General features: G+C 45.5%; 3 protein-coding genes across 9 annotated transcripts; 1 reads left to right on the top strand and 2 right to left on the bottom strand.

Moving 5' to 3' along the window:
* Positions 1-563: 563 nt before the first annotated feature.
* On the bottom strand, positions 564-14,217 carry LOC109885130 (meckelin). The gene is made up of 28 exons (XM_031836522.1): positions 13,987-14,217; positions 13,604-13,692; positions 13,205-13,295; positions 12,984-13,083; positions 12,754-12,820; positions 12,582-12,653; positions 12,240-12,302; positions 11,959-12,113; positions 11,687-11,795; positions 11,512-11,598; positions 11,133-11,198; positions 10,521-10,674; positions 10,324-10,444; positions 10,123-10,228; positions 9,986-10,042; positions 9,787-9,885; positions 7,399-7,497; positions 7,017-7,106; positions 5,697-5,796; positions 5,452-5,597; positions 5,023-5,163; positions 4,838-4,918; positions 4,593-4,709; positions 4,359-4,475; positions 3,950-4,057; positions 2,947-3,049; positions 1,271-1,413; positions 564-1,192 (listed from the first exon to the last, which is right to left on the bottom strand). The coding sequence occupies exons 1-28, from the start codon at positions 14,171-14,173 to the stop codon at positions 1,112-1,114; spliced, it is 2,949 nt and encodes a 982-aa protein (XP_031692382.1). The 5' UTR covers positions 14,174-14,217; the 3' UTR covers positions 564-1,111.
* A 46-nt stretch (positions 14,218-14,263) lies between these two features.
* Positions 14,264-18,534, top strand: LOC109885129 (RNA-binding protein 12B-B-like). Its single transcript, XM_020476984.2, has 2 exons — positions 14,264-14,416; positions 14,738-18,534. The coding sequence occupies exon 2, from the start codon at positions 16,534-16,536 to the stop codon at positions 17,767-17,769; it is 1,236 nt and encodes a 411-aa protein (XP_020332573.1). The 5' UTR covers positions 14,264-14,416; positions 14,738-16,533; the 3' UTR covers positions 17,770-18,534.
* LOC109885131 (uncharacterized) lies at positions 18,386-26,170 on the bottom strand. Of its 7 annotated transcripts, none has more exons than XM_031836556.1 (12): positions 26,042-26,170; positions 25,711-25,798; positions 24,581-24,611; positions 23,014-23,097; positions 22,675-22,817; positions 22,421-22,546; positions 22,257-22,302; positions 22,091-22,150; positions 21,422-21,795; positions 21,231-21,335; positions 20,768-20,870; positions 18,386-20,653 (listed from the first exon to the last, which is right to left on the bottom strand). In XM_031836556.1, exons 2-12 carry the CDS (start codon positions 25,795-25,797, stop codon positions 20,637-20,639), a joined length of 1,176 nt encoding a protein of 391 aa, XP_031692416.1. In that variant the 5' UTR covers position 25,798; positions 26,042-26,170; the 3' UTR covers positions 18,386-20,636. The 7 variants fall into 7 exon arrangements, with proteins under 7 accessions (XP_031692416.1, XP_031692430.1, XP_031692435.1 ...); XM_031836570.1 differs by having other exon boundaries at positions 20,768-20,867; XM_031836575.1 differs by having other exon boundaries at positions 21,231-21,323.
* Between the last annotated feature and the right edge of the window lie 128 nt (positions 26,171-26,298).

Raw genomic sequence — 26,298 nt, 5'->3', positions numbered from 1 at the left:
GCTGCTGGGGGTGTGTGACAGACTTTCAAGCACCAAAAAGATGTCTAGATCTCTATTCATCATGAACTATTTGCAAAATAACACCCAGTGTAGTAAAGGAACAGGTGAACGGAACCTGCTGGCTGCAGCTCCTACTGGCCCTGGAGCAGAGCTGGGCCTACTCTGTTATCTACTTTTATCTGGCCCTGGAGCAGAGCTGGGCCTACTCTGTTATCTACTTTTATCTGGCCCTGGAGCAGAGCTGGGCCTACTCTGTTATCTACTTTTATCTGGCCCTGGAGCAGAGCTGGGCCTACTCTGTTATCTACTTTTATCTGGCCCTGGAGCAGAGCTGGGCCTACTCTGTTATCTACTTTTATAGCACCATAATAAGGTCATCACACTTCAGTAAAAGAGATGGTTGCTGGCAAGTTAGGTTAGTAAATGATGATGACACTACAGCAGCCAATAGCTAATGTGTGGATGGTTTAAGTACCACAATCCTCTCATCTACCTTCACCTCCCTCCATCTTTTCTCTCCATCTACAGGGCCAATAACAGAGGAAGCGAATGAACAGACAATATAAAATCAGACACATTGTTTTAATTTGTAAAAACATATCACAGAGAAACTGAATTACAAAATGTACATCATCGACCCTGTGAAGAACATGTACAAAATACTGTGTAAACAAGTAGAAAAGCATTTGTCAAAAAAAAAAGAGGCTGCCAAAGCTGTAAACAAAACAATGAAACCACGCCAGTCATACAGCTACCAAGGCTGTTACATGCTAATTAGGCATGGCATACTATAGTCTATACCACTCAAGCTCAACTCTGGACCAGTTCCACGGCTTTTCTTCAGATTTAGAGCTGGGACACCAGGTGTGTGTAATTAATGATCAGGTAGAACAGAAAACTAGCAGGCTCCAGACCTCGCAGGGTAAGAGTTGAATACCCATCTCTAGCAAACACAGCTGATTATTCAAATTGCATTCTAAACTGAAGATCATGATTAGTTGATTAGTGGAGTCTGGTGTGTTTGCTGTGGCAAAACTGTGACACCAATCAGCCCCCGATAACTGGAATTGCCTGCGCCTGGTCTATACTTCCACCATTCTGACAGCAGAAACTATATCAGGAATCTCTTGTCCACCAATGTTTTGTTGGCCAGGTTTCTCCGCCCAATACCGTTACGGATTAACCGAAAGATCTAAAATAGAAAATAATGTTATTTTTTTGCTGTTATACAACTAACACAAACAAAGACAAGTACACCCACAATACTGACCATTTGCTGTACGTATGTGAGTACGCCTGCCAGTATGAAGCTCTGTGCTCCCAGGTCGACCACACAGAAGAAGAGCGTGTCAAAGATCAACAGAGTGGCTTCGTTCCCATAGAACAGCACGTCACTGAACGAATGGGACTCATCTGTTGAATAAAGACATATTTCAGAGGTCATACAGGTGCCCAGGCTTGTTCACAGACCACACTGCCATTTATCTGCAGCCCACACAGTGTGTAATGTAGTAACATAGGCCGCATATTACGGTTGTATCTGCCATGTTTTGAGATATATACAGTACCAGTCAAAAGTTGACACACCTACTCATTCAAGGGTTTTACTTTATTTTTTCAACATTTTTCTACATTATAGAATAATAGTGAAGACATCAAAACTATGACATAACACATATGGAATCATGAAGTAACCAAAAAAGTGTTAAACAAATCAAAATATATTTTATATTTGAGATTCTTCAAAGTAACCACCCTTTGCCTTGATGACAACTTTGCACACTCTTGACATTCTCTCAACAAACTTCATGAGGTAGTCACCTAGATTGTGTTTCAATTAACAGGTGTGCCTTGTTAAAAATGTATTTGTGGAATTTATTTCCTCCTTAATGCCTTTGAGCCAATCAGTTGTGTTGTGACAAGGTAGGGTTGGTATACAGAAGATAGCCTTATTTGGTAAAAGACCAAGTCCATATTATGACAAGAACAGCTCATATAAGCAGAAAGAAAAGACAGGTGTGCTTCACAGTGGGAACCACACATGCGGAGATCATCTGTTCACCTACTCTGTGTCTCACAAAGACATGGCGATTGGAACCAAAAATCTCAAATTTGGACTCATCAGACCAAAGGACAGATTTCCACCAGTCTGATGTCCATTGCTCGTGTTTCTTGGCCCAAGCAAGTCTCTTCTTATTATTGGTGTCCTTTTAGTAGTGGTTTCTTTGCAGCAATTCGTCTATGAAGGCCTGCATCACGCAGTCTCCTCTGAACAGTTGATGTTGAGATGTGTCCGTTACTAAAACTCTAAAGCATTTATTTGGGCTGCAATTTCTGAGGCTGGTAACTCTAATTAACTTATCCTCTGCAGCAGAGGTAATTCTGCTTCCTTTCCTGAGGTGGTCCTCGTGAGAGACAGGTTTTTGCAAAAATGTTCGGATTGACTGACTTTCATGTTTAAAAATAATAATGGACTGTCATTTCTCTTTGTTTATTTGTGCTGTTCTTGCCATAATATGGACTTTTACCAAATAGGGCCATCTTCTGTATACCACCCCTACCATGTCACAACAAAAATGACTTGCTCAAACGCATTAAGGAAAGAAATTCCACAAATTAACAAGTTAACAATTGAAATGCATTCCAGGTGACTACCTCATGAAGCTGGTTGAGAGAATGTCAAGAGTGTACAAAGCTGTCATCAACGTGGCTACTTTGTAGAATCTCAGATATATTTTGATTTAACACTTTTTTTGGATAGTACATGATTCAATGTGTTATTTCATAGTTTGTCTTCACTATTATTCTACAATGTAAAAATAAAAACTTGAATGAGTACGTGTGTCCAAACTTTTGACTGGTACTGTATATACATATAAACTATTGGAACCAAGATTGAAAAAGAAGTGATGTTGGCACAAGATGGAGGGAAGGTTGCAGCATAACCGTTGTAGAAGATGCTCTTGTCCATAGGCTCCAAGAACTCCATCCCTATGACTCTCTCAAAAAACAGTTTGTCTCTCACAACGTATTCCATGTCCCGATGGGCCTACAGAGAATACAACATAACAACAGGAAAGGGTGTGTGTGAAAATATTTAGAACAGATCCCAGGAAGTGACTCATGGTGTGTGGTATGTTTATCTTACATGGTCTATGACAGATCCTAGGAAACGGTTCATTGTGTGGTATGTTTATCTTACATGGTCTATGACAGATCCTAGGAAACGGTTCATGGTGTGTGGTATGTTTATATCTTACATGGTCTATGATAGATCCTAGGAAATGGTTCATTGTGTGGTATGTATATATCTTACATGGTCTTTGACAGATCCTAGGAAACGGTTCATTGTGTGGTATGTTTATATCTTACATGGTCTATGACAGATCCTAGGAAACGGTTCATTGTGTGGTATGTTTATCTTATCTTACATGGTCTATGACAGATCCTAGGAAACGGTTCATTGTGTGGTATGTTTATCTTATCTTACATGGTCTATGACAGATCCTAGGAAACGGTTCATTGTGTGGTATGTTTATCTTATCTTACATGGTCTATGACAGATCCTAGGAAACGGTTCATTGTGTGGTATGTTTATCTTATCTTACATGGTCTATGACAGATCCTAGGAAACGGTTCATTGTGTGGTATGTTTATCTTATCTTACATGGTCTTTGACAGATCCTAGGAAACGGTTCATTGTGTGGTATGTTTATATCTTACATGGTCTATGACAGATCCTAGGAAACGGTTCATTGTGTGGTATGTTTATATCTTACATGGTCTATGACAGATCCTAGGAAACGGTTCATTGTGTGGTATGTTTATATCTTACATGGTCTATGACAGATCCTAGGAAACGGTTCATTGTGTGGTATGTTTATATCTTACATGGTCTATGACAGATCCTAGGAAACGGTTCATGGTGTGTGGTATGTTTATATCTTACATGGTCTATGACAGATCCTAGGAAACGGTTCATGGTGTGGTAGGCTTTGGTGCTCTGGTCAAAGGGGTGTCCCGAGGCTGCGTCCACCAACCGTGACGGTCCATTTCTCTGTTAGAGACAAACACAGATATACCTTTGAACAAGGTAAATATTTCCATGCCCTTGAGTGTACCTGACCCATTGAACTCTATGAAGTAATCTGAAATTGTAAATCATGAAATGTGTTGTAACCTGAAATAATATGAAAACTGTGACAACTACATTTTTAAAAGCTTCAGACAGAGGCACGTTAAAAGTGGTACAACGTAACAGAATATTCTGATAGAAACACATTGCATAGAACAGACATGAATATCTTTCCTGTTGATTATGATGATCTCAAACAACACACAGACACACACAGCCCCACCCTGCTGAGGGGCTCCAGGATGCGGTCGTACTGCAGGCGTAGGCGGCTGGTGATGGAGATCTGGAAGGTCTGAGTGTCTGTGTTGGGAAGGAGACCTCTCTGACCACACAGAGACTCCTACAGAGAGAGAGAGGGAGAAAGGGTTGAATAGCTTTTTATATCGGAACGAAATACACACATGCACACATCCCAATTCCACACACACTCTCTCTGTCTGTCTCTGTGTGTACGTACGGCCTCTCTCTTGAGGTTGATGTTCATCTCCTCCATGTTGGTGTCAGCGTGGCCGTGGACGGAGCGCCCGTGGATGTAGTACCCAAAACACCTGTGGGACAGCAGCAGCACCGAAATCTAAGACAGAAGAAAAACCTTGTTTAAATGACTGATAGCATTAAAACAGCAGCAGTTCATCAGCCCATCTCACTTTTACAAAATGTGCACGGCAGCTGAGACACTATGCTGGTGAGAGTGATACTCACGTTGCTGATAGAGCATAGGTCCACAAACTGGCGGATCTTATCCTCCACAAAACGCTCATGGAAAGCAGTGAAGAAAATGATCTGCAGAGAGAAAGTGAAAGACACACAGAGTGAGAAAGCCTGTCCAGAGACCCACTCTGGTAACAGGTCTGACCAACGTCTGCAGTTCATAGGGGTGTACCTACCTGCAGCAGTCCAATGCAGAGCCAGAGTGTGGCGGCCAGGCCATAGCGCAGTGTCAGGCTGTAGGGAGGGGAGTAGGACTGAGGGGGGCGCTGGAGATCTGACCAGGGGTCCCTAAGGGCCAGACTAGAGAAGCCAACCACCTAGAAACAGAGGGAGAGAGAAAGAGAGAGCAACAGAGTCACAGAGAGAGCGTTAAGAAAGTGATTTGAAATGTATCAGGGGAGAGTGCTGCCATTTCTCTGATGGGAAAGAGAGAGTCAGAGAGAGACAGAGAGAGACAGAGACGCAGAGGGACAGACAAGGAGACAGAGAGAGACAGAGGGACAGACAGAGACAGAGAGACAGAGGGGCAGAGAGCGACAGACACAAAGGGACAGACAAGGAGGCAGAGAGAGACAGAGAGAGAGGGAAGGAAGATGTGTGTGTACCTCCAGTAGGAAAAGCACAGCCATGATCTGGAAGGTGGGGCTGATCTTGCGTATGGTTTGAATCTCATTCCACTCATTGGCCACAAAGTAGGTCCTCCAGATGCTGACAGGAGAAGGGCTGTGCTTCGCCTCACCGTTGCCATTGCCTGACAACAACCCAAATCATGGTCACATCTAATTCAGAGAGACAGAGGGGTAAAACAACTTTCAGAGAAAAGGGGAAAAGGCGTTTTTTGACTACGTACCCTGGATGGTCTTGTTGGCTTTGCCGCGCGGTCTCTCCCAGTCTATGAAGAAGATATCCACTGACAACTGCTGGATCAGCTTATGGAGAAACTGCACAGTCTGGAGGACAGGACGACAATTTAGACCAGTGGTATTCAAACGTTTTCTGCAGGGATCCCATTTCGATCGGCAGAATTTCTCGTGACCCCACCCCAAATCTAATGACCGATATATCGATATCGGCCAATAATTCCACCGCTATTCGATAAATAGGATGAAAAAGGCAAATATGTTCCTTTTTCCCCCCAAATGTATTATTAGGATTAGGAGGCTCCAACACAAGGTTACCACAGGAAAGTGGGAAATCACTTCCTCAGCAAAACCTCTCACTATCCAAATCTGCATGTGCTTCAGGGAAGAGAACAGAGTTGTGAAGTAGCACAGATCCATGAACAAGTGACTGCTCAGCTGCAGTGTTTTCCCCGTAAAACCCAAGGGTTATTCTTTGACTGTGCATGTTGTTTTTCCGAACGTTGGGTCAGAATCTGTGTGTGGGTTTGGGTGTGTGCATGTGTGTTAAGTCATGTGGTCTTCCTAGGTGTGGATTGATGAGGCCTTTATATCTTCTAATATGCCATTGGCACCTATGCCGCCGCCTTGGGAAAAACTGTCCGAAAAATATAGTTCATTCTCCATAAGATTTGTTTCATGAAATAATGGATCATTAAGATCCTTGGCATCCTAACGATGATAGTCAGAGGAGTTGGACTGCAAGTTTCAACAGATTCACCTATATTAACACCAGCCCTATTTTCCTGACAGTTTTCCTATAGGTGTGCCACAAAGCGGTATCCTTAGCGTTGGCACACAAAACAGAAAAGTATTAGAATTTTGGAACTAGATGTTTCTGCACGTTTGAGGATGTTACAGCATGTTATCCCACCAGTGGTGAGAACCTGCTGTAGCTCTTATTACCATCATCTATGCCTTAGTTGGTTTTAGGTGGTTTGAACCAATTTATATACTTACACAACCTTAGAAATCTGTAAATTGACATTTTACATCAACAAATAACATTCAATTCATTTTTATCTCTTACAAAATTAGGAGAACCAATATAAATAGCTTACTAAATCACAATTAATTTGTCAAATAATCTGTACTGTAATCCCACGGCCATTTAAAACAAAATATATAATACTTTAAAAAAAAGTGGTGAACCCCCTGCAATTCCCCCGCGCCCACACTAGGGGTCGCTCCCCCGACGTTGAATACCAACATTTTAGACAAATAGAAGCATACACATAACACAAGCTAAAAACAGGGTGGGATGGCCTCACCTTGAGAGCAAAGGCACTGCCCACATACGCCACAAACCTCTCCTCCTGCAGACCTGGTAACGGTAGCAGCACTGACACAAAATGCTGGGCCTAGACACACACACACACACAAATGTTTTTAATGTTCTTGTGTAGGACGGGGAGAGGAAAAGAGGAGGGGAGGAGAAGAGGAGAAGAGAAAGACTTGCCTCCACTGTCTGAGTGTGCAGCCCAGGAGAAGAAAGAAGAGAAAAACCTTGAATAAAATCAGAATCCGTATAAACAGGAGTAAAGACACAGGTCAGAGGTAAAGGTGTACAAGAGAGGGAAAGGTCTGTTAGTGTGTGTGTGTGTGTGTGGGGGGGGCTGCGGTGTGTGTCTGTCTGCGGGGGTCTCCGTCTACCTTATAGAAGATGAGCCAGTACAGGCCTGTTCCCACGGTGATGAAGAAGAAGACGTTAGCCAGATCACCAGCGTAAAACAACAGGAACTTCAATACGGTCTGAGAGCAAGAAAAAGAGGGGTGAGAGACAGAGACAAATAGAGAAGGAGAGGCAGAGAGAGAGAGAGGGGTGAGAGACAGAGACAAATAGAGAAGGAGAGGCAGAGAGAGAGAGAGAGGGGTGAGAGACAGAGACAAATAGAGAAGGAGAGGCAGAGAGAGAGAGAGAGGGGTGAGAGACAGAGACAAATAGAGAAGGAGAGGCAGAGAGAGAGAGAGAGGGGTGAGAGACAGAGACAAATAGAGAAGGAGAGGCAGAGAGAGAGAGAGAGGGGTGAGAGACAGAGACAAATAGAGAAGGAGAGGCAGAGAGAGAGAGGGGTGAGAGAGAGACAAATAGAGAAGGAGAGGCAGAGAGAGAGAGAGGGGTGAGAGACAGAGACAAATAGAGAAGGAGAGGCAGAGAGAGAGAGAGGGGTGAGAGACAGAGACAAATAGAGAAGGAGAGGCAGAGAGAGAGAGAGGGGTGAGAGACAGAGACAAATAGAGAAGGAGAGGCAGAGAGAGAGAGAGGGGTGAGAGACAGAGACAAATAGAGAAGGAGAGGCAGAGAGAGAGAGAGGGGTGAGAGACAGAGACAAATAGAGAAGGAGAGGCAGAGAGAGAGAGAGGGATGAGAGACAGAGACAAATAGAGAAGGAGAGGCAGAGAGAGAGAGAGAGGGGTGAGAGACAGAGACAAATAGAGAAGGAGAGGCAGAGAGAGAGAGAGGGGTGAGAGACAGAGACAAATAGAGAAGGAGAGGCAGAGAGAGAGAGAGAGAGAGAGGTCAGGGAAAATATATGACAAACATGCAATCGAATTCTACATTTAAATAAATGCATTTGGGTGTTTAAAGTTAATGGTTACTTTCTACTTTTAAACTCGGACAAAACAGAGATGCTTGTTCTAGGTCCCAAGAAACAAAGAGATCTTCTGTTGAATCTGACAATTAATCTTAATGGTTGTACAGTTGTCTCAAATAAAACTGTGAAGGACCTCGGCGTTACTCTGGACCCTGATCTCTCTTTTGACGAACCTATCAAGACTGTTTCAAGGACAGCTTTTTTCCATCTACGTAACATTGCAAAAATCAGAAACGTTCTGTCCAAAAATGATGCAGAAAAATGTATCCATGCTTTTGTTACTTCTAGGTTAGACTACTGCAATACTCTACTTTCTGGCTACCCGGATTAAGCACTAAATAAACTTCAGTTAGTGCTAAATACGGCTACTAGAATCCTGACTAGAACCAAATAATTTGATCATATTACTCCAGTGCTAGCCTCCCTACACTGGCTTCCTGTTAAGGCAAGGGCTGATTTCAAGGTTTTACTGCTAACCTACAAAGCATTACATGGGCTTGCTCCTACCTATCTCTCCGATTTGGTCCTGCCGCAGGCCTCCTAATTGTCCCTAGAATTTCTAAGCAAACAGCTGGAGGCAGGGCTTTCTCCTATAGAGCTCCATTTTTATGGAACGGTCTGCCTAGCCATGTGAGAGACGCAGATCGGACTCAACTTTTAAGTCTTTACTGAAGACTCATCTCTTCAGTGGGTCATATGATTGAGTGTAGTCTGGCCCAGGAGTGTGAAGGTGAACGGAAAGGCTCTGGAGCAACGAACCGCCCTGCTGCAGTAGTTTATGTGTCAGGGGGGCTAGGGTCAGTTTGTTATATCTGGAGTACTTCTCCTGTCTTATACAGTGTCCTGTGTGAATTTAAGTATGCTCTCTCTAATTCTCTCTTTCTTTCTCTCTCTCGGGGGACCTGAGCCCCAGTCCACCTGGCCGTGCTGTTGCTCCAGTATCAACTCTTCTGCCTGTGGCTATGGAACCCTGACCTGTTCACCGGATGTGCTACCTGTCCCAGACCTGCTGTTTTCAACTCTCTAGAGACAGCAGGAGCGTTAGAGATACTCTTAATGATCGGCTATGAAAAGCCAACTGACATATACTCCTGAGGTGCTGACTTGCTGCACCCTCGACAACTACTGTCGTTATTTGACCATGCTGGTCATTTATGAACATTTGAACATCTTGGCCATGTTCTGTTATAATCTCCACCCGGGACAGCCAGAAGATGACTGGCCACTCCTCATAGCCTGGTTCCTCTCTAGGTTTCTTCCTAGGTTTTGGCCTTTCTAGGGAGTTTTTCCTAGCCACCGTGCTTCTACACCTGCATTGCTTGCTGTTTGGGGTTTTAGGCTGGATTTCTGTACGGCACTTTGAGATATCAGCTGATGTACGAAGGGCTATATAAATACATTTGATTTGGTTAGAAGTCGGGGTTACAGGTTAAAGGTCAGGTACCTCCATGTCAATGAGAGGAGACCCAATCCTCCTCTTCCAGCTGGCTGTCTTCACCAAGGAATACAGAACAGAAACGCCACCCAACACACCTAGGGCGATCTACACACACACACACACACACACTAATCATTATGGTCTTCACTATACATGCAATCGCAACAGCATTACCCTTCTCGTTCTCTGTCCCCTGGTTACTCACATCAGTCTTCATGTGAGCCTCAGTCTGGTCCATCTCATAGTCCACAGCAAACAACACCTAGAACACACAGAAGTTACAGTGGGATCAGGGATGTGTGTGTGTGCTGTGAGAAGGTGTGTGTGTGATGTGTTACTCACAGAGACAGTCTGTGTGTTTGGGGCAGTGATGAGGACGTCTGAGTATGTCACAGAGAGGAGAGGAGGGAACACCTGTCCCTTCTGAGTCCCTGGCACCAGCTGAAATCTATGTCACAAATACACACACATGTTTTCACACCCTGCTAACATTGATGAATGCGTGTAGTCCTACATGGATGTGTGTTTGTGTGTGCAACTCACCCAATCCTGATGCTGCTTGCGATGCGTATGACTTTTGGCAGAGAGCCGAGGCTCTTCTCTCTCCCACTCAGAGTGTCCACCAGTAACACACGTCTCGATAGGTACCAGTCGTTCAAGTTACCTACACACACCAGTTATTCAAGATACTTGTTGAGGGAGAAAGGATTTAAAACAAATGTACCCCCTCCCACATTCACCTTGGTTGATGAACTTCCTGTTGTATTCTTGGTTGAGGTTGCGTGTGGGGAGGGGGAGCAGTCTCCTGTCCTCTCCTCGGCTCAGATCCACAAACACATCGTAGAATAAAGGCTCAGCATAAACACGCAACAGGTCTGCTACAGAGAGAACACACTACACACACAGACACATACGTAATAGAATTGGCGCTAAGTGAGAACGCAAAACAACTGTAACCATGAGAAAACACCACAGCACATTTTGACGAGACAGAGACAGGGCTTGACTTGGGCAGGAGTTCACCGGATCTGAGTCCCGGCACCGCAAATGTTCTACTGCTCGGGCTCCTGTTCCTCTTATAGAATATTATCTCAAATGTTCTACTGCTCGGGCTCCTGTTCCTCTTATAGAATATTATCTCAAATGTTCTACTGCTCGAGCTCCTGTTCCTCTTATAGAATATTATCTCAAATGTTCTACTGCTCGAGCTCCTGTTCCTCTTATAGAATATTATCTCAAAAGTATTGTGGAGCTTCTGCACCTAAATACTGTATAAACAGTAGTGGCACCCAACATGAGTACCGGAACCAATTTCAGTTCAAGTCAAGCACTGGATAGAGGTAGAAACTCACAGTCTCCTGGTAGGCCGTGCCAAAGGTGTAAGCTGCCTCCTGTCTCCTGGCGGTGTCTGGACAGAGCTGGGAGAGGAGACAGTCACTTTCCTCATGTCAAAACTAATAATGATAACGACTGATCTATGACTGAGCTGTATCCTGAAACACTGGCGTCTCAACACTGGAACCAGCAGTGTGATGGAAAGAAGAACACCTTTAGGCTAGACTTGTGTGTCACTAAGGGCTCTGCTCCCAACCTCAGGTTGTTACAAATATTACTACAGTAGACAGCTCAGCTTGAAGGTCAATATGAATGGGAGTCATTATGAGACTGCAAAGTGTGGCAATGCAAGACTAGCCTACACTAGTCAGGCTCAAGATGAACTTCCTGTTTTACCTGCAGGTTGTTTCCTCCCACTTTCTCCCATTGGAGGAAGTCTCCTCTGGCGTTGTAGACAGCAGCCACTAGGTTGATGTCTGTATTCTGAGAAAGAGAGACAACGCACGTAGAATCGGAGTGATCATCATAGGTGTTATGGTAATAGTGTTGGGTCAATGTGTGTGTTACGGACCCTGTTGCGTCCCTTGAAGCTGAATCCAGTGGGAAGTGGCTCTGTCTGCAGCACGCGGTTGGCCAGACCTGGCTGGTCCCCGTAGTAAAGCCATGGGAGATTGGCTCTCCTAAAGTCACAGGGGCAGGAATGGACAGTTCCATTGACTGATCTACTCCAGATTTGACATCATTGGTTGAAAACAGTGGTTAGAAACTCCAGAGCAAGAGTAGATCTTCAGAAGATGTTTTAGGGGTTATAGGTTAGGGGTCATGAAAAGGGTTAGAGGTTACCAGTAGGATATGTCCTGTGTAGATCCCAGGGCTGCGGTAGCTCTGAAGATGGTGTTGTAGAGACCACAGGCATCGTTGGCCACGCTGCTGAAGGAGTGCATGTTCATCACACACATGTTCCCCAATGCCTGGCATGCTGTCAGGTTAGTATACACCTGTACAATGCACACATACCAACACGATCAGGTCAGAGAACACCTGCAGGACACACACAGACAAGTGCACATACATCGTCCAGGGACAGAAAGGTGAACAGGTATTTGAGAGGCTGTATATTTTACCAAGCAGGCAGCTGCTGAAGAGTAGAGGTTTGTGGAGAACCATGCTGATTGCACAGGAAGGGACTACAGGGGGAACATACCAAACAGTGTTACTATAACTCCACAGTCACATAACTACAGCAGGCTCACTGATGCTCTGGGCCCAGTTTTTCAAAAATTACAGTATCTACCATGATTTTGCCTATCGGATAGGAATAAAACAGAGAAACAGAATGAATACAATGGAATACCCCATTCAAGTAAATTATTTGTTCTATTTCTATGCATTTATTTAATCTTATGCGATAGACAACATCCAGATAGATAACATTTGAAAAACTGGGCCCTGTTGTGTTGACTTACCAGCTCGGCATAGTTGACATTAGGGTTCACAGCTGTAGGGAGGTTGTTGGGAGGGAAACACATACCTCCAGCCTGTAAAGAAACACAACATATGATTCACGGATGCTCTAGACTTGTATTTCATTTTAAACCCATACATGACACACACGCGTATTATAGAGGGTGGGCTCACCAGGATGTTGGAACCACACATACAGGACTGAGAGGTGTTGATGAGGGAAGCCTGGCATCTCTGACACCTGACAGAGACAAGAGAGCAGAGTCAGACAGAGACAAGAGAGCAGTCAGACAGAAACAGACAGTAAACAGTTCAATCAGCAGAATCTTAACAAGTCATGCCATCTGAGAGTTTAGAGCAGAAATATCAGTTGTTCTGCAGGAAGACTTGGCTGTGTCTGGTACCTGTCTCCGTAGCTGTTAGGGGCTGAGAGGGCAGGTTCAGCTCCGTTACACACCTCACACCTGGCCTCTTCCAGAGGGTTCCCCTGGACATCCCGCTCCACTACAGTACAACAATACAACATTAGCATCACACAGCGGCGCACCATAAACACCATCACATCCCCTGTAGACGTGGCTCCTCCAGCTGCTGTCTCACCCAGTATACTCCCAGTTTTACTCACCCAGTATACTCCCAGACGGGCACTGACAGGTTCCCTGCTCAGTCAGACTGCCCGGACAGAGGATACACCCATAGCCATCCTCTGTTACTGCCTATAGGAGAGAGGAAGAACAACACATGCAGCTCAGCACCAGTGGGGGCTGCTGAGGGGAGAACAGCTCATAATAATGGCTGGAACGTAGCAATGTGTTTGATACCATTCCCCTTATTCCTCTCCAGCCATTACTATGAGCTGTCCTCCCCAACTATGGTGCCACCAACCTCCTGTGTTCAGCACACTTCCCAGGACAATCTGTATTGACTGAGACCTTTAAACTGGTCGGTGAATGATAAGTAAATTGAACTAGCACTGTATTATATGGTGTGATGTACTGTCTTGTAGTACGGAATAAGAACATACCGTTTTTTCTAGTGGACACTGCTGACAGGTGATGGAAGCTCCGTTGGTGGCGAGAACTCTGAACCCAGTCACACATTCACAAGACAGACCTGATGAAGGAGGAGAGGGTAATTGGTTAACACAAGAGATTAGAACAGTAGACACAGCTGTAGGTTACGTTGTAAACCATCAGTGCCATTTCTCTCAGCAAACAATACCTGCAGCAATCGTATTGACTGATGAACCAGCTAACATAGTCTACATATAGGACAATGCAACTAGCAGGCCAGTTTACTCTACAACAGTTTGACTCTACAACAAACCCAGACTGGAGTGGATTAGCGTACTGCTAATTAGGTAGCCCGTTAGTCACAGTACAACCAACAACACCATTGATAACGCACCAGTTGCACTCGTACTCTGGTTCGGTCCGCATTTCACACAGGACTGACTGGAGATGTCGTAGAACTGTTCCACGCTGCAGTCTGAAGGACGCTGAAACGAAATCGTAAACTGCTGGGAGTGAAGTAGGTTTGATTTTATTGTTAGAAATAGTGCCAATCCGCACACAAGTAGCATCCCCGTTGCCATGGTAGAGAAACTGACTTCCTGTTATTTTACCCACAACCCCTTCTGTCTTTTGGGGCGTGTGCTCGCGCCACTTTTCTTGCGCCTCCCTACTTCCCAATAAAATGCGCACATGCGGCAGCTCGTGCACAGTTAATGTGGTCGGGCTCTTAAAAGGACAACATTTCGACCTATCAGCAATCACACAAAATTACGATATAAAAGGTTAAAATACAGAGGAGCCAGAGTTGTTATGGTTTTCACCTGGTAAGTAATTTGAGGAGTTGAGCTGTTTAGCTTTTTAACTCAAATATTCTTAAATGTCTCATTTCACAGCCACGGTGCCTCCGGTCTAGCTAGCCAACCAGGTGTTCATCATAATAATGTACCGCGTGTCAGCGTTCATCAGTTGTGTTGTGGGTTACTTAACGTGTTTAATTTATCTGGAAAATCTGGAATTTGGATGTTCTTAATATAAGTAAAAAATGTGCCCATTTAAATGTTTATCCTTTTGTTGCTGTTCTTAATGTATTAAATAACTCGGATTTCTGCTTCATGTTAAAGACACTTTTTTGTATCCGTTTCCAGACCTCTGTTTGCCAGATAAAATGAGTTAAATATGACCATGTACTTCGGTTGCATGTTCTGAATATTGAGGCCGGGGCTGAAGACATACGAAGATTCTTTACCAACTTACACATCCCAGAAGGTGGTGTATATACACTGCTCAAAAAAAAAGGGAACACTTAAACGGCACAATGTAACTCCCAAGTCAATCACACTTCTGTGAAATCATACTGTCCACTTAGGAAGCAACACTGATTGAAAATACATTTCACATGCTGTTGTGCAAATGGAATGGACAACAGGTGGAAATGATAGACAATTAGCAAGACACCCCCAATAAAGGAGTGGTTCTGCAGGTGGTGACCACAGACCACTTCTCATTTCCTATGCTTCCTGGCTGATGTTTTGGTCACTTTTGAATGCTGGCGGTGCTTTCACTCTAGTGGTAGCATGAGACGGAGTCTACAACCCACACAAGTGGCTCAGGTAGTGCAGCTCATCCAGGATGGCACATCAATGTGAGCTGTGGCAAGAAGGTTTGCTGTGTCTGTCAGCGTAGTGTTCAGAGCATGGAGGCGCTACCAGGAGACAGGCCAGTACATCAGGAAACGTGGAGGAGGCCAACAACCCAGGGGCAGGACCACTACCCCCACCTTTGAGCAGGAGGAGCACTGCCAGAGCCCTGCAAAATGACCTCCAGCAGGCCACAAATGTGCATGTGTCTGCTCAAATGGTCAGAAACAGACTCCATGAGGGTGGTATGAGGAAGCGACGTCCACAGGTAGGGGTTGTACTTACAGCGCAACACCGTGCAGGACGTCTGGCATTTGCCAGAGAACACCAAGAATGGCAAATTCGCCACTGGCGCCCTGTGCTCTTCACAGATGAAAGCAGGTTCACACTGAGCCCATGTGACTGACGTGACAGAGTCTGGAGACGCCGTGGAGAAAGTTCTGCCTGCAACATCCTTCAGCATGACCGGTTTGGCGGTGGGTCAGTCATGGTGTGGGGTGGCATTTCTTTGGGGGGCCGCACAGCCCTCCATGTGCTCGCCAGAGGTAGCCTGACTGCCATTAGGTCCCGAGATGAGATCCTCAGACCCCTTGTGAGAACATATGCTGGTGCGGTTGGCCCTGGGTTCCTCCTAATGCAAGTCAATGCTAGACCTCATGTGGCTGGAGTGTGTCAGCAGTTCCTGCAAGAGGAAGGCATTGATGCTATGGACTGGCCTGCCCGTTCCCCAGATCTGAATCCAATTGAGCACATCTGGGACATCATGTCTCGCTCCACCACAGACTGTCCAGGAGTTGGCGGATGCTTTAGTCCAGGTCTGGGAGGAGATCCCTCAGGAGCATGCCCAGGTGTTGTAGGGAGGTCATACAGGCACATGGAGGCCACACACACTACTGAGCCTCATTTTGACCTCATTTTGACTTGTTTTAAGGACATTACATCAAAGTTGGATCAGCCTGTAGTGTGGTTTTCCACTTTAATTTTGAGTGTGACTCCAAATCCAGACCTCTATGGGTTGATAAATTAGATTTCCATTGATAATTTGCGTGATTCTGTTGTCAGCACATTCAACTATGTAAAGAAAAAAGTATTTCATAAGAATATTTCATTCATTCAGTTATAGGATGTGTTATTTTAGTTTTCCCTTTATTTTTTTGAGCAGTGTAGGAGGATACCTTGGTGAAGCATTCATTGTGTTCACTACAGAGAGAGATGGCCAGCACTCAATGAGGCGCTTTGGAACTCTTCTTAGAAAGTCTCCGGTGACCCTACATATTAGTAGCATCGCAGAACTGCAATGAAAAATGGAGTCCAAACTACAGAGAGAGAAGCTCCTTCCACCGGCAGCGCCCTTGCCCGACCCTGCCACAGCCCTACTGTTCGGCCTTGTTGCTGTTATCCAAGGACTGCAGTCTAATCAGCCAGGAGAGCACAACAAAGCGACAGCAGCACCTGGTCCTGTGCTCAGGGCCGATAGCCCAGCTGTCGCTAGTGCAACTGTCGGTCCTGTGCTCAGGGCTAAAAACACAGCTGTGCCTGGGGGTGAGTTAAGGAGACCAGAAGAGGCTTACAGGCCAAGACCAGGCTACGTCAGGCTCTTTGGCCTGCCAAAAACTGTCACCAGCCAGGAGATCTGCCACTTCTTCAAAGGCCTGTTGGTCCAGGATGTGATAGCTAATGTGAAGCTGGGCGTGAGACAGGGCTGCCTTGTAAAGTTTGGGCATGCCCAGGACGCATGTGATGCTCTAAGCTTCAACCACCAGCAACTGGGCCGCATCAGCGTGAAGGTCCGTGGGGCCTCTGAGGACATGTGGAGCTATGCCATCCAGCAGTGTCAGAACCCTTCATATGACCCCTTGGAAAACCCCTTGTATAGGCCCACAACTCAGAGAGATAGAACCTTGTACAACCCCCAAGAAATACCCTCGTATACAATCCAGAGAGATGAACCCTCATTAGAATCCAAGGAAATGCAGCACCAGGAAAGGGCAAGGCCCTCATACAGAACCCAAAGACAAAGCTTGTATGAGCCTGACAGAGAAACACACAGGATCTGGGCCAAGAGGAGCTCTGAGGACAGGTCACGGTCAGCGAAGAGGCCCAGATCCTGTGAGTCCCCGAGCATGGAGTACTGTATTATGGCCAAAAATCTATCCAAAACAATAACGAAGACTGAGATAAAAGAATTGTTTGGCTGTCTGAACATCGCCAACAGCAAAATATTACACTTACTGTATAAGGATAGTGAGAGGACAGATACAGCGTTTGTAATATTCAACCAAACGGAAGACTACGTTTATGCTTTGAACCTCAACGGCTGCCATGTTGGTTCCCAGGCCATAGACCTCTCATCTGTCACCAAGGAGAAGATGCAAGCCATGTTGTCAACTGGGAGACACCATGGCAACCCCAAGACAACACCAGCAGTGTCAGAGCGAAGCGAGGAGAAACATCAGATTGAGAGACCCAGGGTGAGACCGTTTCCCACAGCACAGACGTGTTTACGTACGAAACTGCCCCTGCGACCTTCCTCTGACTGAACAGTTGATCTACATTCTGGGTGATCAAGATGGCAATGGCATCGGTGAGGCTGTGGCTCAGTTTAAAACTGAGGGTTTTGCCACACAGGCCCAGAAATGACATGACAAGACATATGGGGACCAGAGTGCTGCTCACCTGTATCAGCTTCCAGCAGATGGAGGACATTTACAAGGAATGCGTAAGGAAAGATGACCTACTCCTCATATTTACATTTGTCATTTAGCAGACGTTCTTATAGAGCGATTTACAGTAGTGAGTGCATACTTTTTTCCTACTGATCCCCCGTGGGAACTAAAACCCAAACCTTAGCGTTGCAAGCGCCATGCTATACCAACTGAGAATTACTGGACAACTGTTGACCAGAGCCACATGGGGATCTGGTTGGAAGTAGTGGACTCTATGGGGGATAGGGTGTCATCTGAGATTGTCCCTAAAACTCTAAAGATGGCACTTCAGGATGGGCTCATCACTGGAATGAGCATCCTTGAGTCGTAGTGGCTTCGAGAAGTGTTAACCCCATACCCTCCAGTCAGTCAACAGTTAATTTGGACAAGTCTAAACTGGATGAGTCAATATCCATTGTTTTTGAATGATTCCAACTTTAATTTCAAGACCTCCCATGGTATAGAGACCCTTTAATATTTCTATAACACCAATGGCGGCAAATCATTCTACACCTACATGTTGATTTAAATGCATTTCAGACTGCAACATTGTGACAATGTTTGAAAACCAGCAACAACATATCAGGCAACAGGACAGCATTTCATTTCTCTTCCTACATTCCTTATTTCTTTTATTGGAATTTTCATTCCAAAAATTACTTTATGAAACCAATATTTTATTTTTGGCACTAATTAAATGTTACCCGATTCTGTTACCAAAGTGACCTGATTTTGATAAACTCTTAAACTGTTTTCAATTATTATAGTATGTCAATTCACTCCGTTTATGGTAGATTTAAGGTCAACTTGAGAGCCAGCAACATTTCTCACACAGCTGGAGAAGCATAGATGACACCACTGAGATTGTTTATTTTCAGTTCCCTATTTTGTTGGATCAGATAAAATCCAACTCATGGAATCCCCAGTTTTACAGCGAAGGAACAACATCCTCCATACTGTGCATTTGGAAAGTACTCTAAAATGGATTAAATACATTTTGCCCCTCAATCTACACACAATAACCGATATGGCCAAAGCGAAAACAGGTTTTTTAGAAATGTTTGCAAATTACAAATAAGAAAGCATACCAAAATTGAGCTCTGGTGCATCCTGTTTCCATTGATCATCCTTGATGTTTCTGCAACTTGTTTGGAGTCCACCTGTGGTAAATTCAATTGGAGATGATTTGGAAAGGCATACCAGTCTATATAATGTCCCACAGTTGACAGTGCATGTCAGAGCAAGAAGTCTGGATCCACCAAGACTTCCTCGAGCTGGCAGCAGTCGGGGGAGAAGGGCCTTGGTCAGGGAGGTGACCAAGAACTCGATGGTCACTGACAGAGCGCCAGAGTTCCCCTGTGGAGAAACTTCCAGACGGTCAACCATCTCGGCAGCACTCCACCAATCAGGCCTTTATGGTAGAGGCCAGACGGAAGCCACTGCACAAGACAGCCCACTTGGAGTTTACTAAAATGCACCTGGTCTGATGAAACCAAGGTTTAACTCTTTGGCCTGAATGCCAAGCGTCACATCTGGTACCATCCCTACAGTGAAGTATGGTGGCAGCATCATGCTGTGGGGATGTTTTTCAATGGCAGGGAGACTTATCAGGACCATGGGAAAGATGAACAGAGCAAAGTAGAGATCCTTGATGAAAACCTGCTCCAGAGTGCTCAGGACCTCAGACTGGGGCAAAGGTTCAATTTCAACAGGACAACAACCCTAAGCACACAGCCAAGACAACCCAGGAGTGGCTTCAGAACCAGTCTCAATGTCCTGGAGTGTCCCAGCCAGAGCCCGGACTTGAATCCAAGCAAACGTCTCTGGAGAGACCTGAAAATAGCTATGCAGTGATGCTCCCTGTCCAATCTGACATACCAAAGACAACTCGAGGCTGTAATTGCTGGCAATGGTGCGTCAACAAACTACTGAGTAAAGGGTCTGAATACTTATGCAAATATATTTCAGTTTAATTTACAAACATTTCCAAAAACCTGTTTTTACTTACTGGGTAGTGTGTAGATTAATACATTTTAGAATACAGCTGTAACGTAAGAAAAATGTGGAAAAAGTCAGGGTCTGAATACTTTCCAAATGCACCATACATCCTGGGATTCCATTCAGGCCCAGCCACTCAATTATTTTTTTGCCCACAAAAGGGCTTTAATACAGACAAATACTCAGTTTCATCAGCTGTCAGGGTGGCTGGTCTCAGACGATCCCACAAGTGAAGCCAGGTGTGGAGAAAAACAGCGATGACAAGCCCAACTCAAAACAGCAGTCAGTACATCAGTAACCCATTTACCGCCAAACATATGTTTCCCTAAACATTACACTTGTTTTCTATCAAACACTTAATTTCTAAACAGACAAGATCTGTCCAAGAAACCACAGTAAAATAAATGCCAAAATCACATGAATACAGACAATGGTTAAAACTAAAAGTCAAACTTTAGTCCAACCTATGCATGTCAAAAGAAGTTAGGTAAAAACAAAGTCTGCACTAATAAGTACACAATTGTATCAGTTTCTGCTTTGAAGGAAAATTATATAAAATAAAAATGTTCAGTGGCTAGACAGACAGCTGCAGACCCCATGGACTCAGGGTATATCTTGGGGGTGAGGCGGAGGATGGGTTACCCCAGGAAGGTGGATGTGTCACGTGGGGATGGATCAGTTAGTTGTAGTACCTGGATGGACCATCAGTATCTGGAAGGGCCTGCAGAGGAGATAAAATAGATTACTGATGTACTGTTGGTTATTTCTGAACCAAACTACAGCCATTAAAAGGCTGGACGTGTGTATTTAATTTGTCAACTGGGGCCGTGCGTACCAGAGAGGTTCCCAGAGAAGCGGTCACTACTGCTAGACATTCTGGGAGAATCGGAGTAGCTCATGGAGCCCAGCGACAAACCGCTCTTCATACTAGGACCCTGCTGGAGTCAAACACACACTGAATCGAGGGGAACAAAGGGGACAAACTACTGAGGAATTATTTGGTTTCCTGAATCACGCCATCTACCTTACGACTGTATGGGAGTACACAAGGAACAGGTTTAGCCACAGTAAGAACGTGTGCTGTCAGAACACAGAAGGTTCTAGAGCACTGCCTTGTACTGCCATAATGAACAGCAATAACTCACTGACTGAACACAGACAGGAAGTGGGTTAAAGGACTGAATCAAGTGACATTTATCCTCACGTCACCAGTTCCTGTTGCAGGAAGCACCTGAGAGCTGCTTGTTGCACTGGTATTGCAGCTGACAGAGCAGTGTGTGTGTGTGTGTGCTGCATACCGAGGAAACACTCCTAAGTCTGTAGTCCATTAGGACATCTGTCAGCTTCTGTGTCACCTTCAGCACGATCTGAGCATCACCCTCGTTCTCGATCTGGAAATTGTCCTTCACACAGGAAACAAACCCTCAACACACACAGCATGTTTAAATAACACGAGAAAGCATAGTTTCACACACACAGTTCCACTCACCAGGTATTTGAGTAGCGTGGTCGGAAGGCTGCTGGTTTCAGGTACAGCTCCCATCAACCCTTGGCCTGATCCACTTCCCATCTGTCCCCCTCTGAACTCATCAGGGTAGCGGCTTCCCGGACTCTCCCCCAACAACCCCTCCTGGCCAAAGCTTCCATCCCTTCCCCCTCCCAGCCCAAAGCCATCGGCTGAACCCCCTAGCCTCTGCCCCCCCGTATTGTCAGGGTAGCCTCGGAAGCTCATGTCCCTTTTCTGGAAAGCCGTGGAGCGAGGCAGGGGGTCAGAGTAGCCCCCCATACCACCCACGGGGTAGTTGAGGCCCCCGCCTTGGAGAGGGAACTCCCCTGGGAACAGAGGCTCTGCAAACCTGCCACCTAGAGGGAGACAAAAGACTGCATTTGGACTACTACACAACACTGCATCCCAACATAGACCAGTCAAGCACACAATAAAGGTCTTATCACCTCAGCAATCTGTTAACCCAGAAGTAAAATCTCAAGTAATTTGGACAGCTGCGTGATTATTTATACTTGTTTGAAATTAATAATGCTGCTCGGATCTCACGCATCCCATTCAGTTCTTGAAGATTATCTCAGTCTACATTCAGAATCTGCCCACGGGAGATTATCACCTCAGAGGCAACCTTACACTTCTCCCCCACACACTCACCTGGTTTTGGTCCTCTAGCTCCCATCCCTCCAGGTGGCCCCATGTTGGGGATTGCTGAACCTGTGATGACAGGGAGATATGTCCGGAACCACACACAGTACATTTAAAAACAGACTGAGCACAATGAGATTCAGACAAACTTGAGAATAAACATAGAAAAACGTACGTAGTCCTGCAAACGCTTGGACCTCACTGGGCTCCTTCAGAATCACCTGAAAACACCATTCAGAATCAATTCAATAACCAACATCACCAGAGCGGTCCCCCCCATCTCAATAGTCTGCCGTGTTTTATTTTCCTCATCCATAACTTTCTGCTCCCCCTTCTCACCTTTAGCTGTCCCCTGCCCTCTGCCTTCTCCAGCTCTGCTGCTGCTTCTTTCACCTTCTTCCTCACTTCATGGTCCTTTGTGGCAGCATCTTCCTTAAAGGGCATCTTGGCAGAATGATTTTGCTTCTGGAGAACAGATGAGACCATACAGTTACACAGCATCATAACACAGACCTGTAGATCCAACAGCCTTTTACAGGGACTTTTACTGTGAAAGTTAAGCGACACACACACACACACACACACAGCCTCACCATGTATCTGAAGGAGTGCTTCCAGCCCTTGATGTGAGCCAGCATGTCAGTCTGCAGACGGCTTACCTTCTTGCAGAGTTTACACTGGTAATGGGGTGGGACTGACTTACTAGGGCTCCGGTACTCCCACACATACTGAAGACCTGCAGAACATGAGTGACAGCTCTATCAAACAACCATGGGCAATGAAACATCACAACAACCAATCAGACTCGAAAAACAAATCATAGAGCCCCATGAAGCCTATATTAGTGAAAGAGTGCAATGGAGAGATTTGACTTAAATCTCTTGGACCCTTGGCATAGGGCTACTACCATGGTGCAATGAATAGGTACTCACCAATGACAGTCTCACCAGTGATGGCCTTCAACTGTTTGGTCAAGGAGGGGATGGTCTGTACATTTCCCGCCTTGGTGGTGAACACTGGGAAACGCACAGAAGTCAAAAAAGCACAAACATGGCAGAGACTGCATAATGAGATCGCCATCCTACCCACGGACAGGTGAGACCAAAGGGTCCACACGTCCAGTCAACTGACCAGCAGACAGCCAATAGCCTCATACTTCACGAAGTGAAACACTTCAAAAGAAGGTATAGAGCTTTAAGGTCACAGTGCATTCCTTACACAAACCCCCAGTTAAAAGACTTGTAGTGGAGTTGAGAGGTTCTTCATTTACTGAACAACAGTTAGAAACACAACCCCTGCTCTTCTGAGCCTCTGAGGTCCTGTTTCCAGCCGTGCATCATCGACAACATCTGGTAAGAATCCTTACCATTTGTGTGCTAGTTAAGTTCTGCTAAAAACACAGATTGGTTGGGAGTACTGGAATCTCCTGCTCTGGCTGGTAATCAAAGTTGCTGGTAACCAAAAATAACTTCATTTGTTTCACTGTGTGCAATTCGAGCCCCACCTTCACAAGATCATGATTCATTAGAAGGTTGCCTGGAAGGCACACCAGGGTCTGTTTCATGCCAGGGTTATAGTACTGACCACTACACAGAAGAGAGGTTAATCTGAGGTATTGAGGCCTGCTGAAAACCGTGGGGGCTGCAGTTCTTCTGCCCACCTAGACACAGGTCAGAGCAGGGATATAGGATTCTCTCACTCCCATCAGGCACTCCTCCATACCTGTGTCCAATCATAGCAGTGAAACTCTTGCATGGGCACAGCAGGTCCCAGCCCCATTGGCAGACAGTGAGTTGAAACACTTCCTACTCTTTGAGGGCCACAAAGGCCCTGAAAGAAAATCCTTCTGTCAGCATCCATTGCCCATCTGAACTACCATAGGCCTATGAGGCCACATCTTTGTGCCGGGGGCTGATAGCCCTAAATTACATTGGGATGGAGTATCCCATCTCATCCACCACCAATGTGTAGCACCCAACTGGGTGATGCACGGCAGTCATTTGGGCCCACAACATCTGACCCAGACAGGATCCTTACTGATTTGACTTGCACCAATATGGGGCAACAGCTCTACAGGACTGCAGAGAGCACCTGCACACCTATGAGTTCCCTAGTTAGACATTCTTCTGAGAGGACAGGTTTCACATTGTGGTTTCTAAAGTTGTTCAGACTCTAAATCATGGACCAAAGTGTTTTATGAAATAAAACTACTTTTAATGCATCTAAAAAGATTTATGCACATTGTATCAAAGACAGACCCCCCAAAAAGTCATTGAAATGAACACTAGGGAAAAGCCTTTGTGAGCCACACAGCCTAAGCCTGTGGGCAGTGACTACGTTCACTGGCATTTACAGCAACCTCTAAGAGGCAGTGAATCTCAGACGCAGCTTGGACTTGCCCCCTGCCCAATCAGCCACCAGCAAAAGGCAGGAGGATGTTAAGTCACAGCTCCTAACCTCCTATCAGCGGCAGTGATGCTGTGTGGAGGCAGAACTTACCTATGTCAGCAGAGAAGTTAGGCTGCTTTCTCTGGCAGTTGGGATAACCAGGCCGAAGGAGAGAGAGACAGACAGGCATTAGTGAGACTGGAGGCAGCAGCACAGGGGCAAACCCCACTGCACTGTTCCCCAAACAGTGGGTCAGGATCCCCTGCAATCCCCCCACAGGGGTTGCAGCTTAAGAATGGGTTCTGAATAGAAACATTGGTTTGGTTTAAGCAAACGCTTCAGGTCGACCACAGCACAGAAATATTGGTTTGGTTTAAGAAAAAGCTTCAGGTGGACCACAGCAGAAAAACACATTGGAGAACCCTACTGCACTCCTGTCTCTATGGAGAGAGAGGGAGAAATGTCCTTTCAGCCTCTCCTTCATGACCCGGTCAGTGACATGAGGGAACTCTGAGCTGTTACTGACTCTGCACCGTACACATGCGCTTTACCTTGAAACGAAAGTACAAGTACTCTAGTCAGGTGTTCCAATCAGAATATATCTGTCACAAAGGCATCATAGAACCAAGCTGCCAGTGAGCCCTAGTGCTAATAGCTCAGCAGGAAAATAAGTGTTATGGGGGCTGACTGCCCCCTTAAAAGAAAGACAGGGATAAAGGGCATGAGATTGCCCAGAGAAAACACCCAGCCCTGTTACCCTCTTTAGTTGCAGCCCTTCATTTGGTAACAGGGTTATCTGGAATTCCTGCTGCCCACAACACTCTTCAGCATCTCGTAGTCAATGGGTAACTCAAGCCCTGATTGAGGGGCAGTGCAGCAGGCTGCATCTCCACAGAAACACTCAGGAGACCAGAAAGCACTGATCAGTCCCTGCTGCTCCAGCAGTGTCCAGTGTCTTTGTCCAGCCAAGGGCGGCTGGTAAGGGTCCATACCACTTCCTCTGCACAGAGCACTGCTACAACTTTAGGAATGAAACCGGTTAGAAGACAATACAACGACTACGTACAGTACTCTCAAAACCACTGTTTTGGAAACCACTTATCATAATAGACACTATTCAGAATGGATTAATTAACCTCATCTGGGTTGTGAATGACTAGTAATACAACTATAATCCTAACCGGGGGCAAACGGCATAATTGGGGGCAATTGGCATGATTACTGTGGGAAACTGAACTTACCCTGTTGTTAGCCCCTCCATTAGCGTTCCTGAACCTCTTCTGTGGTGGGGCGCCATACGATGGCCTTGGATTGTAGCCTTGCTGCATTCTGAGGGTCATCACAAACAAATAAAGACAACGTTTAATATCTAGCTGTATGGGCCACATCTTTTTTAGGGCGACTAAGAAACAAAGCAGCTGGCCTTGTGGGCAAAACCACTTGACCACGCACCGTGCAAAAGATGGTGATTGGCTAGCTGTAGCCACAATATAGTAACACTACCCGGACAACGTCCTCCAGGGTTACTATAGAATAAATACGGCGTGGTATGAGTGACATGAAATACTCTACCTGAAAAAAATAAGATTCGCTAAAGCAAACCAGAGCGGGGTGAATTTTGCGTGTCAAGAAGAACAACTTGCAAATTGACGCACGCGCAATTGTGTATCTCTTTATAGAAAGATCCATGACGTACCTGATTTTGTGAGCCTATGCGTTTGCCTGTGTACTCGAACTCGGAAATTTGAGTTCAAATTAATAAAAAAATATTAAAAGATAAGAACGACATAGATTTTTTTCATTTGAAATGTATCCTTTACACAAGTTGC

Source organism: Oncorhynchus kisutch, linkage group LG2 (genome assembly GCF_002021735.2).
Source record: "Oncorhynchus kisutch isolate 150728-3 linkage group LG2, Okis_V2, whole genome shotgun sequence".
Taxonomy (NCBI): domain Eukaryota; kingdom Metazoa; phylum Chordata; class Actinopteri; order Salmoniformes; family Salmonidae; genus Oncorhynchus; species Oncorhynchus kisutch.
This window is presented reverse-complemented; position numbering and strand designations above follow the sequence as displayed.

What these genes read in the sequence shown, in the direction of transcription:
- LOC109885130 (XM_031836522.1), bottom strand. Translation starts at nt 14,173, where the DNA reads ATGGCAACGGGGATGCTACTTGTGTGCGGATTGGCACTATTTCTAACA. An exon ending in TCAACCTCAAGAGAGAGGCC is followed by an intron (nt 4,476 to 4,592) that starts GTACGTACACAC and finishes CTCTCTCTGTAG; the next exon opens with GAGTCTCTGTGTGGTCAGAG. An exon ending in CAAGAGCATCTTCTACAACG is followed by an intron (nt 1,414 to 2,946) that starts GTTATGCTGCAA and finishes TTTATTCAACAG; the next exon opens with ATGAGTCCCATTCGTTCAGT.
- LOC109885129 (XM_020476984.2), top strand. Translation starts at nt 16,534, where the DNA reads ATGGAGTCCAAACTACAGAGAGAGAAGCTCCTTCCACCGGCAGCGCCC.
- LOC109885131 (XM_031836556.1), bottom strand. Translation starts at nt 25,797, where the DNA reads ATGCAGCAAGGCTACAATCCAAGGCCATCGTATGGCGCCCCACCACAG. An exon ending in CACTGGTGAGACTGTCATTG is followed by an intron (nt 22,818 to 23,013) that starts GTGAGTACCTAT and finishes CATGTTCTGCAG; the next exon opens with GTCTTCAGTATGTGTGGGAG. An exon ending in AGCTAGAGGACCAAAACCAG is followed by an intron (nt 21,796 to 22,090) that starts GTGAGTGTGTGG and finishes GTCTCCCTCTAG; the next exon opens with GTGGCAGGTTTGCAGAGCCT.